Below are 12,442 nucleotides of genomic sequence, written 5' to 3'. Positions count from 1 at the left end.
TGTAAAAGATTAACTAAACTTATTTTAATGCTTTACATATATATTTGCATAATATAAACTCTTAGAGGTTGTATCTTATTGTATAACCAGACCAGCACATCTCATTCTGGTACTGTTCTAATCAACTGTTCTGGTCACTACTGTTTCATTGAAAGGTAGTATAAACACAACTCGTTCTGGGCTTTATTAATTCCATGTTTCCTATAATACTTCAATCTTAAATAGAATGCAGCATTATAGCCAAGTCAGTCCAGTTACAGTGCAACCCCATGCACGTCAACTGGGAGGTAAGTCCCATGGAATTCAATGGGCCTTACTCCCAGGTAAATGTTTATAGAATTGCAGTCTTAATGGGTTAATATAGACAAAATAATAGTTTTAAAATAATGTAAGATGAATATGTCAAAATATAATTAAAAATTTGGGAAAGTTTATTAATAAGTATCTAGGAAGATATATATTCTTAGTAAAACTAAAAATTTGCTACTCACTATATGTAACATGAAGGTTTTGATTTGCAATCACAAAAACAGAAGTCATAATTTTTCACTTTTAAAATATATTCGACACAATCCATTAGGATATTGTTCTGTGCAAGCCCCACTAAAAATATCTCTTATGTGAATGACCTGGTGGATTGTGCACATCCTTTATGATATTCACTTAAGATATTAACAATGCAATCCCATACATGTTTTCTTAGAAGTGAGCCTCTTTGAGTTCCAGGGAACTTACTTCCAGGTAAGCATATATATGACTGCAGCTTCATATGCTTTCACTTATTAAATTCTAAAGAAAATGTATAAGATCCGTTTTTATAGTTTTTTACTTGGCCAGGTTTATATTCAGATCCAGTGTAAGCTTAAGCACAAATTCATTCAAAATTTCCAGACAAAAATACAGGAGAATAGTTTAATGCAATGCCAATAACAAGCTGTGTTTTAAACAATACAAAACCTCTTAAATTAAACAAATCAAAGTTTTATTAATGCATAAATGCTATTTTTAATGTTAGCCATTGCCAACTTTAAAGAAATTAAACCATTTTAGTGATTGTGAAACATAAAGTATCCATTTTCCCTCTTTTGATTTATATCATTGTTCTGTTTTTACAGCTTACTGTTGACATGAGGTAATTCAACTACAATTTTTCCAATGTTTTTTCCCATGTACATATAATCTATAGCACGGAATACTGACTCTAAGCCAGTGAACTTGCCCTCTGGAGACATGTCTCCAAGGTCCACCTCACAAACCAGATCTCTGTTTTCACACATTTCGACCAAGTGTTTCATAGCCATTTGGTATTCAGAAAGGTATTGGAATAAGAAGAAACCCCGGATGCTGGCAGATTTTCTTAGCAGTTTTGCTGGCAGCATGTCAACATGACCAGGCTGAAGGCCAGTATGGGTTTGGTAGCCAGAAATAAACCCAATAATTATCAGACGCCCTTTGATAGCCAAGGAGTTGACAGCCAAGTCAAACATATTTCCACCAACAGATTCATACACTACATCCACACCTTTTGGGTAGTCCTTCCTAAGGACAGCAGCAACATTTTCAGTTTTATGGTTGATAGGGTGGTCACAGCCAATGGATTTCAGAAAGCCAGATTTTTCATCACTGGAGCAAGTTCCTATTACGTGGCATTTTGCCTTCTTTGAAAGTTGCACAGCAAACTGGCCAGTTCCTCCAGCCGCTGCTGTCACCAGAACCGTCTTCCCTTCAGACAATTCTCCAAGCTCCTTCAGACTGATATATGCTGTAGTTCCACTTACCAGTAGTGCCAGAAACTCAGGTTTCACTGATGGTACTGGGATGGCTTCTTTAGCAGGCACGACTGTATACTCAGCAAAAGCACCAGGCCTCAGGTAGGCCACTGGTTGGCCCACTGTGAATGTAGCACTTGCACTTAGACCCAAGGCCACAACTTCACCAATTCCTTCAAAACCTACATCAAATGGGGGCTTAACTGAAGTGTCATACCGACCAGCTGAGTAGTTAATATCAGATGCATTAATGCCGACAAATCTAGAAGAAAAAAAAATGTATTATGATTTATTCTTTGACAAGGCTTTTGTCATAAGAACAACCTTTCACTTAAATGCATAAGATAAGAGATTTCAGTGAGGCATATTCAAATATTTCAAGAGTTGAAAAAGTCCTATGCAAAATAAAAAAGGTTGTTTTAATCAGATGTCAGTTTTACTAATACAAAATTTGACATATTTCTTAAAAATTAAAATGTAAGGTATTTTCCTTTTGTCTGTTGAATAAAAACAAGAACAAAAGAAATTATATTTGATAAGCTACAGAATAAATATGCTTTCTTCTGTAAAAAAACATTACAGAATAAAATATGAGCAAAGAAGTAAATATGTTGACTCTGGCAACAAATTTACATTTCAGATCATAGCAACACTTTAGTGACTAATGATAACATGAAGTATCAATGTCCTCTCCAAGGTCGATGGTCATAAATGTTACTGCAGGCAACTTTAAAGAAAATGGATGGAGTGACTATAACAAATCTGCCTTTTGATGCAACTAATTTGCACATTATTAAAATATTTTGCTGTATACAAATGATTCACAACACTTTAAAACAACCTTGAAGAGAACGACTGGAATTATGTAACAATACTTTTGAGCACTATTGACCTCTAACAGGTAAAACTGACTGTATCAAAATGCCACTAGCCATGTAAAGATAGCTGTTGAAGTAGCTTATGATGCTGTAATTCAAGTTATGTGTACAGAAAGAGGAAGGGTTTACATCCAATTTTCCTATAGAAACTTTAAAACAAGAATACTACAGTAAGATGATTCTTTCAGAAACACCAATATGATGATTTTTATTCTATATCCAAAAATAAGTAAATTATGACATTTAATTATGTGGAAGTGTGAAAATCTGTGAAAAATTGATTTTAATGCCATAGCTAGAGAGCTGTTTGTGGATTTATAGTAATTTTAAATAGCTCACACACAGAGAAATGACAAAACTAAAGGAAGCCCACTGGTCATTTCTAATTCTAAGAAAACTCTCTTTTATTAATAAAATGTGTTCACATGTGCACAGTATATATACAGATTTGGAAATATATGAAGATCCATATTCAGAGAAAGAGATGTGACTTCTGTTGTTCTCTCTAATTCTTCATATAATCCAGCCTGCATCTTTTGCGAAGAATATCTTCCTTCTATTTATAGCTCTTTAGGAAAAAGAAAACATCCAGCCCATGTCCCAGTCTGAAAGAGAAAAAAGAATGAGGGGGAGGGGGGGGGAGAGAAATAACAGATTCCAAGGGATGTGATGTTTCCTTGATGTCCTGAGAAAGAAAAGACCGGAGAGCCAAGACGCAAGGTTGGAAGGGGCTACTACACTACAGAAACTCTTGGTTTGTATTACACCCAGCCTAACTTCTTGCAAAGAGGCTTTTAAGCAGAGAGGCAGCTGGGAGCCAAATCGGCTTCATTCATTCATCTCTACTGCTTCTCCATGTCCTCCATACACAGAAGGCTTGTGTTGCACTTTGGATCAGAAGCCCACCACCCACCCCCATTTTCACCCAAAGTCACATTGCCAGAGTATGGAGGGGCTTGTCTGAAGAATCCTTCCTTCAGCGAACCTAAGTGTTGCTCCCTTCACTTCACTCCTAATATTTTAATGACGTGTGTGCACACCCTCCTGCCTCACACGCCCCAGGGCCTGTGATCTTTTTGCACACTCTAATCCCGATCCGCAAGCTAAATGCAAGGGTGTGAACTGACGCAATTTAGGCTGGGACCTGCTGAATTTTACCTGGAAACCAGACTCAATTCCGTCAACCGGGGGCGGGGCGGAGGGGGGAGGCTTGCAAGGCCAAAGCACGATTGTTTAGGAGGGGCTACAACTAGGCTAACCCGGCTGTGAACGCCACAATTTCAGCTTAAGCAGGCTGTGAAGCGCCATGCCCTTAAACGCAATCCTTCACTAGCCCTATTTCTCTCTCCTGTTATTCGAAACATTGCTAGCCAGGGCGAGCAGAGAGAAGAAAATCAACGTGGAGTAGTTGGTGAGAGAGATGGATGGGGCTTGGCAGGATGAAGAGTGGCTTGACTACAGCTAGCCAAAGGGGCTGGTAAACTCGCCCACACCTTGTTAACAGTAACAGGTGAAAACACCCTATTCACCTCTACTCTTTTCCTGCCTCCCAAATGCATTGCAATTCAATCGCTCTGTTTGTGCATGTGTGGATGTGAGTGGGACAAAGCAGGGACAGATGAAAATTGGCGGTCGTATTGCCTATGTGGCACCCCACTTTAGATCCTTCTGAGCGGGAACGTGCCAATGTTGGCACCCAACGGAGTGTGCTATCTTAGCCCGGATGCTCCCGAGGTCGGCAGAGGGAACTCGGAGAGGGCGCTAGGCTACCGGGAGATCCCCTCCCAGGCACCACCGCCGCCTCCTCCTTGCCTTCGTCCTCTCTGCCGACACACACAGGCCACTTCCAGTTAGCAGCCCTCCCCGGCAAGGCAAGACCCCGTGTGCGCTCGCAGCTGCCTCACCCAGCCCTGCCCGCTTCTCTTCGGTGGCTTGGTTGGGAGGCAAGCGGGCAAAGTCTGCGGACCGCTCAAGGGAAGGTGTGACAACAGCGTCGCTTTGAAAAGCAGGGCGATCCCAGCCTCAGCAAATGTACCAGAAGGCAACATTAATAAATTAAACAAGCACACAAACAAGCATTAAATTAATTTCGAAGAGAATCTTGGCTCCATCTCCCCCAGTCCTTTTCCTGAAATGCGTCCACCCTGTGCAAGTCTCCTTTCTGAAGCACTGGAAGCATGATTATGAATCAATATAATCTCCAAGTTCTGCTAAATTCCCCTCCCCCTTTTCAGTTTTAAAACCCAACCTAATGCAATTTTTGAATTTTAAAAATAAAATCCCTTCCATTTAAGTCATCTAAAGATTACAGGAAGTGCTGCAAGTTTGCTGTTATGTTATGATGATTTTTAAAAAGAAAACAACAACCCATATCTGCTGAGATATTTTCATAGAAAATACTTCCAGGGTTTGGCCCTCCTTGACATACACACACAGAGGGTACAGAATTCTTCGCAATTTTGTACACCCCAATTTTGTGCCTGTTTAATCTGAAGTAAACTTGCAATACCATACATGTCTAGCTGGGAGTAAACTGAAGTAAATCCCAGGGGAGCTTACATCTGAGTAGACATGTATAAGGCTGCACTGTTAGTCTCACGGAGTTCAACTGGGTTTACTCCAGAGTAAGTGTGGATAGGACTGCACTCGGTTATGGCTGTGGCATCAAAACTAAGATAAGATGCAAGTTCAAGATCAGTTTGCTAACTTATATGAAGGAGTCTCTCCGCAGTAACTGTTCTCCTTTAAGTTAACTACGTGACCTTCATTATGGCCCCTTCCTTCCCTCTCCTCCAATTTTTGTGGTTTGCATTTAACTAGGAAGCTCTCAAGCCTTTAAGATGTTCCAAAACGTCTTAGCAAAAAGAACAGTATCCCAGCCGGGTTCTCCCCCCCCCCCCCCAAACGATTGCAGACGCTCACCCGCTTTATTTATACTAACAGATAAGACTTGTGGGGGTGGGAGAGAATCTTCAAAGGGGGTTAGAAGTCTGTTTCTTTTAGTAAAACAGCAACTTACAAAACTCAGGAGACTGAACCGTAGGATAAGAACCTTGAATCGACAGACAAAACAAAGTAGTCAAAACCAGGACCACGCAAGGGTGAAAAAACCCCCACCATTCAGTTCTCAGTCCAAACAACCAGCTGATGATAATCGCTCAGAACTTTTCACACATTTCTACTCTTTCAACCTTTAAGCCAAGGATCAAACTCTCCCCACTCGCATTTCTTCCTTTTTAATACCTACTTTTCTTTCTTTATATTGCATCTCAATAGAAAACAGACACTACTATATGATCTACCACTATTAATTCTTTCTTTTAAAAAGAACCACACACACCACTCCTGGGTCATGTATGTGCTAATAAACGCAGAAAACTACATTTCGGGGTGAGGCGGAGATGGGGCAAAAGCACAAACAAGAGGCATAAATGGCTTTCCTAAAGGTTAAAAAAGAGAAGAAAAAGAACTGTATTATTATTATTATTATTATTATTATTATTATTATTATTATTATTATTATTATTCCTGGTCCTCTCCTCTCTTTTACCGCACAATCACCTACCACAAAATGCTAAAAAGTTTATTGTTTGAAATCGATTTCCAGTTTGGAGTTATTTCTTTTTAAATAAATAATAGTGAGCTGGATATAGTTTTTGCTAATCAGAAAGTACCGGAATAAAGGCAATGGGATTGTTTTTCAGACAGAGGGAGTAAGAGGAGAGGGGGATTTCCACCTAAACAGAACCTTATTCTAAAAAGAGAAGAAAAAGAAGTTAAACTAAAACGAACGTAAATACCCCAAGTCGTGTGTGTGTATTCTTACTTGGATAAATAGGGAGTATTCTGCATGATGCATTTGCTCTCGTCATTGGAGTGGTGGGGCTAAAAATGAGCATATTCTCAAACCACTGCAGCCCATCTTCCTTCCCCCATAGTTTCAATTTAATACAGAGTGCATTTTCAAGGCTAAATAAATCCAGGTGACTACACTCCTTGTTCTGTCAAGGTAGAAAGGCGCTTTTCCAGTGTATAAGAAAGGGCGGGGGGAGCTTTCAGAAGGTAAAAGCAGGCGTTAGAAAGGTTTATTCTTAACACAGTTGATTTTGCACTAATGAGATATTTCTTGCCTGAGTGAGACGCTCCAGCAACAAAAGCGAGCATCTCACGCACATCCACATGACACAAAAGTTGCGAACTCCAATCCTGCGACTTCTCACACGCATCCTCGCAAACTCCAACGTGTTAAAAACCGAGTGACGGTCCTTGGACTCTCTCCCATCGCTTAACTGCCCGAGTGCGAGCTGCCACCCCCCCTCTTTCCCTCCACTTCGGAGTATGCACAAGCACGTCCTTCGAGTCCCCAGAGAGCCCACCCAGTATCAAGGGCAGGGTGGGAAAGAGTTACATTGAAAAACAAAATAAATTGCATGCATAAATTTTCAAATTTCATAGGGGGAGAGAGAGAGGAGGGAGAAAGTGCTGGGGGGGAGGGGATTCGAGAACAAGGACGTAACAACCTCTCGATACCCAAAGAGGCTGCAAGGAAGCCAGGCTACATTTTCCTGTAGCATTTTAAACAAGCCGAACCCTCCTCCTATCTCTCCAAGAAAAGGAATTCAACTGCAGCCTGAGTGGGACATATATAATGGATTTTTAATTTATTTATTTTTAATTAAGGCTTCAGATATTCTGCTCTCCAAGTATGATGTTCTGATGACAGCAGCAATTCAAACCTTTGACACCAGGGAGGGCATCTCTCTCTCTCTCTAATGCGGGTGTCCTGCGTTAGATAAAACATGCACATGTTCCTACGGTTCAGATACAGGTATGGCATATGCTGTCTTCCGTATTGACGAGTGTGTGCAATCCACAGATCACTTGATCCTGTGTATCTGCACTTAATCCAATTTAGTCCTATCGGTTTTAATGGGGTTGAATTTACTGAAATGCAATTGATGCTGGATCACCGCCAAGGAATCAGTCACAGGTATTGAAAAATTATTGTTAGAGAGCATCTTAATATAAACAAAGTCTACCAGAAGAACCCCTTCCCATTCCTTCCGCACAGGCACATAACACAAAACTGACGATTTCACCATTTCACAATGCCAGCTCCCCCCATGGCTTTTTTAAGCTTTGGAGTTTTAAAAGTCTCACTTTGATTTTAAAGAATGATACCATCTAAAGGTGAATAATTACCCCCTCCCACGCAAAAATAAATAAATAAATAAATATATGTACAAAAAACCTATTTGGAGAAAATTACTTATTGCCCTAAATTTTTTTTTTTTTTAAAAAAAAAATCTTCCGGTGTAGCGATTTCTCACCGAAGCAAATGCGAACACACAGCCCTAGTCAGCTACCCCACAATGCACAGCACATTATGTTAACCAAAATGTCAGGTCTTTACTCCAAGCGCGATCTGGCTCTATTGCAAAAACAGCCTAACCGTTCTCCCTCCACGTACAAGACCCATCTAACAATCGTCATAAACTTTTCAGGGCGACCATCCTAAGCAGGCTTTGCTTAGAAGTAAATGGCAGTAAAGTCAACGGGGCTTTCTTCCGAGTAAGCACATTTGGATTGGGGCAGGAAGGAGCATGACATGCTCCCTCCTCCCGTCTATGCCTTAAGCTCTGCTTTTGTTGTGGAAGGAGGAAGAGGGTACCGGAGTGAAGACCCTGGAGAGTGACAGGGGGTGGGGGTGGGAAAGTGGCTGGCAGTCACATACCATTTGAGTTCCTCTGCTTTCCTGTTGATTCACGGCATGCTTAAAGTTAGTGACGCGGAGGACCGGGGAGGGGGAAACAGGCAGAGTTGTATACATAACTTGCTCTAAACAATGTCTGGAGTGTGTTACATGCCCGCACACGCACCGAGATGACCGGCTATAAATAACCTATACACAACGTCCCAGTTGCTCTGCATTAACCACACATGGTGATCTGCACAGATCAGTCAGTTTTATTGCATAGCAAGAACAGCCACCACAGATCTGGAGCGATAAACTACAGGGCACACGCGCGCACACACACAGACGTTTGCAGGTACATGTCGCAAACAGAGGCAGGCAGAAACCTGGGAGGGGCTTGGAAATCATTTCCTGGTTGTCGAAGTCCCTTCCTGAACAGTAATGTCACCTACAACTTTCAGAAGAAGTCTCTTCCTGACTCTTCTTCTCACCTTTCCCAGGCTGTTTTTTTTTTGGGGGGGGGGTCGACACTTGCGCCGCCCCCTCCTTTTATTTCAGCACATAAAGTACAGTTTCTACCTCACAGCAAACGGAAACGTTCCCTCGCTTGTCCAGAGGGGTGGGTGTGTATGTGCGCGCGCGCGCGCGAGGAGGGGTGCGTGTGTTATGGCGGAAGGCATTCACAACAATAAAAATTAAACCCAACAGTCGCCAGATGGCGGCTGGTACAACTTGATGGGATCACAGAGAGCGAACGAGGGTGTACACAACAGAGTGAGAGGAGTCCAAAGGGTATGTGAAGGGGGGGGGGGGGAAGCAACGGGGCAGAAAAAAGGGATCGCGTACCGCCCCCCCCTCCCCACTCTCGGAGAATAGGGAAGATGCAGAGAAGAGTTGGAGGTAGGAGGAAAAAGAGGGGTAAAAAGGAGGGGATGGGGTTCCTCACCTGTTCCTAACAAGCAGATCGCCGTCTCCCGGGAGTGGCACAGGCACATCGCGGTGAAAGCTCACAGCTTCTCGGAAGTTTGAGCTCAGCTTAGTCACTACCAGCTTCTTCATGGTGGTGGGAATGGCAGAGCCCTGGAAATCCATAAAGTGGCGGGAGTAGGACATGTCGACGATGGGCCGGGGCCGAGCACTACCCAAGCAAGACCGGGCGGGACTCGCCAAAGGACCCAGCTGTAGTTGCGGCTGTCGCCTCCATAGCAGCCAGCACCGCCGAGCTCCCGAAGACCTCAGCAACGCGCTGCTCTGGGCGTTCAAACTCATTGCTAATCCTGTATCTCGTCCTCGCCTTACCACCCCTTTTTGCTCGGCTTTCTGTGCAACCCCGGGGCTCTCCAGCCTAGGAGGGTTCTTCCACAGGCGTGCAAGCCTCAAGCAGAGGCTGCAGGAGACAAGCCCTGTCTGCACATTGCGATTTGTGTATGTAAATAAAGTCTAATGTAGCAAGCTGCAGCCTGTCTGACTGAGTCCTCCCTTTTCCTGCCCCTCCACAACACGGAAACATCAGATCAGCAGCAGCAGTAGTCGCCGCAGCAAAAAAACCCTGCAGCTGACATTGTGTTGCCGTCACTAGTACATATATATTTTAAAAAGGGGGACAAAGTTCTTCCCGTTTAAGCCCAGCCTGCACTGCCAAGTTGCTGGTGCCGGTCCGGGAACAAAAATTGCGCGTGTATTTTGCGTAGACTGTAACAAAACAGCTACAGACCCACACAGGCATGCAAGCGTTACCATCTAGGGGTTGCTTTCAGTCACTCAGGATTTTTTTTTTAAAAAATAATGATCTTAGTATAATATATAGATATATACTGATCTCATTCTATTTGATTTTTTAGTGGGGGAGTGATCTGTATGCAAATAATGTACTTGCATATTAAAACGCGCCGAATCTACCAACCCCTCTAGTTCTTTTTTTTCTCATTTAGAAAAAGACGGAGCTGGTCTTGATTAAATCGTTCTCTATAAAAAGAAAACTCAAGCACACGATTCGATCTACAAGGGTTCGGCTTGTGGAGAGAAGTTGCAGCTAATCTGGGAATGTTGTTATTAGGAGCGTCCCGGAGCCGCTGGCTGCTGAAACAAGCCCCTCCCCTTCCGTGCGAAACGTTCACTTCCTCGTAAGGTGGTACAAATCAAACCAGAGCCGCTAGCAACCGCTAGTGAAAGCTGCACTTGCATTGGGTAAAGGATAAAAACAACAGCAATTTACGAAAGGATTTAAAGCATCTTTAAGGATCTGGGTGCGTGTGCGAGCTCCAGAGAAAGGGGGGAAATTACTGCTTGTGTCCTTCTGGTCTTCAGATGCACATGAAATGCACTTTACAGCCTCATAGCTTTTATCACCCTATATAACAAAACAGACTGGTAAATCCATGGACTCGCCTCCCTCTCGCAATAGCTATGGCATTAAATAATATTGCCTTATATTTATTTTTGGCCTAAACATTTACCCACTCTTCTTATCTCTAGGATAGTGCTTTTAAATCTGCCTTTGCAATGTTCAGTATTGCGTCTGGAAAAATATATGTCTGGTCAAAAGTTTCTTAAAATGTTTTCCAAGACCTGCCAATCTTTGCCTGGTGTTGGATCTAGATGGAAACCAATGAATAAGCACTATTGACTACAGTCCTATACACAGTTATCTGGGAATAAGAACCATTGAACTCAATGAGGCATACTTCTAAGTAGACATTTATAGGCTTGCAATGATTATGGCATAAAAGGTGTTTATTTAAAACTTTTAAAAAATCTTCAGCACTGTAATATCAGAAGTCCAATTTCTTAATTGCATAGTTTGAAGAATTGCAGTTTTGTAAGTTGCTTTTAAAAAAATAAGTTTCAAGTGATTTCTTTAGCATTCTGGTGTATAACTTTTATTTTATCTTTTTTTAAAAAAATAACAAGCCTCGCTTCCCTGTCTTATTTGAATATTCAACAATTGATCAAAAACCGATTCCGCAATATATTTTTTTGATGCAGCTTTTTCTTTGCAACAAGTTTGGGCTGTAAAATAGTAAAAATAAACTTTAAAAACACACATCGCCAAATTGGTAGTGCTTCGTGGGTTCCCCCCTCCCCCACAACACAGGGCATGAAACAACACAGTTAAGTTTTTCAGAACTTGAACTGTGCAGCACATGCGTTTGACACAGTGCTGTAGCCAATGGAGCTTTACTATAATAAACCCTTGTACTTTTGTCTTTCTCGAAAAAAATATTTAAAAATATTTAAGTCTTTCGTCGTGATCGTTAGCCTTGAACAAAACAAAAACAAAAGAAATTTAAAATTAAACAAAGCAATTAAAAAGATTGACAGGTATGGCTTTGTATGAGACCTATTTGTAATTGTCAGGGTGACGTTGGCAAGAGGAGGAGGAGTAAAAAAAAAATCTGAAGCAAGGAAAAGCAGCTCGATGTGTCTGTCTATCAGTTGAGACTGTCTGAAAGCTCTGGGATCTGAATGTGTGCTATATTTCAGTGAAAAGAGAAGAGAGGGAGAGTGGATCTCTGTCTCTCCCAGGAGTTTAAACGGGGGGAAAACAGTTCACGTTAATCTCTCCCACCCTGTGATTGTCTCTGCTTCTCCCCCCCACCCCACCCTCAACCTTTCACACACTCTCCGGGGGTTGCCTGGTTTGGGGGCTTTTGTTTGTTTTTGCTGTTGCACATCAAGATCAACTATAAAATAATAATCCACGTTAAAAACGTGTTTGCATTATACTAGTATCAGAAGAAGCTGCGATCTTTGGAAGGAAAAAAGAGAGCGAGAGCGAGAGGGAAGCAAGGCAGAAAAGTAGTCCTCTCCGGTGATGCCACTGTTTGATCTGTGACTCTTTGGAAGGTGGAGGAGGAGTGACTGACAATTCCCATCCGGTGTTATCTGTATGTATGGGGGCTTTACTCCTTTTTACTATTTGCTTTCTTGCTCAGACTAAGTGATGGGAGGTGAAGGAAAGACTGGATCGACCTCGTTTTCTGCACAATGAAAAAGCTATTACCAGTGCATTGAGAACCACCATCGCCAAAATCCACGAGCTTTTTCTTTTTCTTCTCGAAACAAGCCAGCGAGCGAGAAAGTTGCTCTTTGAGATTCTT

General features: G+C 42.1%; 1 protein-coding gene across 1 annotated transcript; it reads right to left on the bottom strand.

Moving 5' to 3' along the window:
- Positions 1-898: 898 nt before the first annotated feature.
- PTGR3 (prostaglandin reductase 3) lies at positions 899-10,038 on the bottom strand. Its single transcript, XM_063130497.1, has 2 exons — positions 9,289-10,038; positions 899-2,031 (listed from the first exon to the last, which is right to left on the bottom strand). Exons 1-2 carry the CDS (start codon positions 9,609-9,611, stop codon positions 1,110-1,112), a joined length of 1,245 nt encoding a protein of 414 aa, XP_062986567.1. The 5' UTR covers positions 9,612-10,038; the 3' UTR covers positions 899-1,109.
- Between the last annotated feature and the right edge of the window lie 2,404 nt (positions 10,039-12,442).

Source organism: Elgaria multicarinata, chromosome 7 (genome assembly GCF_023053635.1).
Source record: "Elgaria multicarinata webbii isolate HBS135686 ecotype San Diego chromosome 7, rElgMul1.1.pri, whole genome shotgun sequence".
Classification (NCBI taxonomy): domain Eukaryota; kingdom Metazoa; phylum Chordata; class Lepidosauria; order Squamata; family Anguidae; genus Elgaria; species Elgaria multicarinata.
The sequence above is the reverse complement of the archived record's forward strand: the minus strand, read 5'-3'. Positions and strand labels throughout refer to the sequence as shown.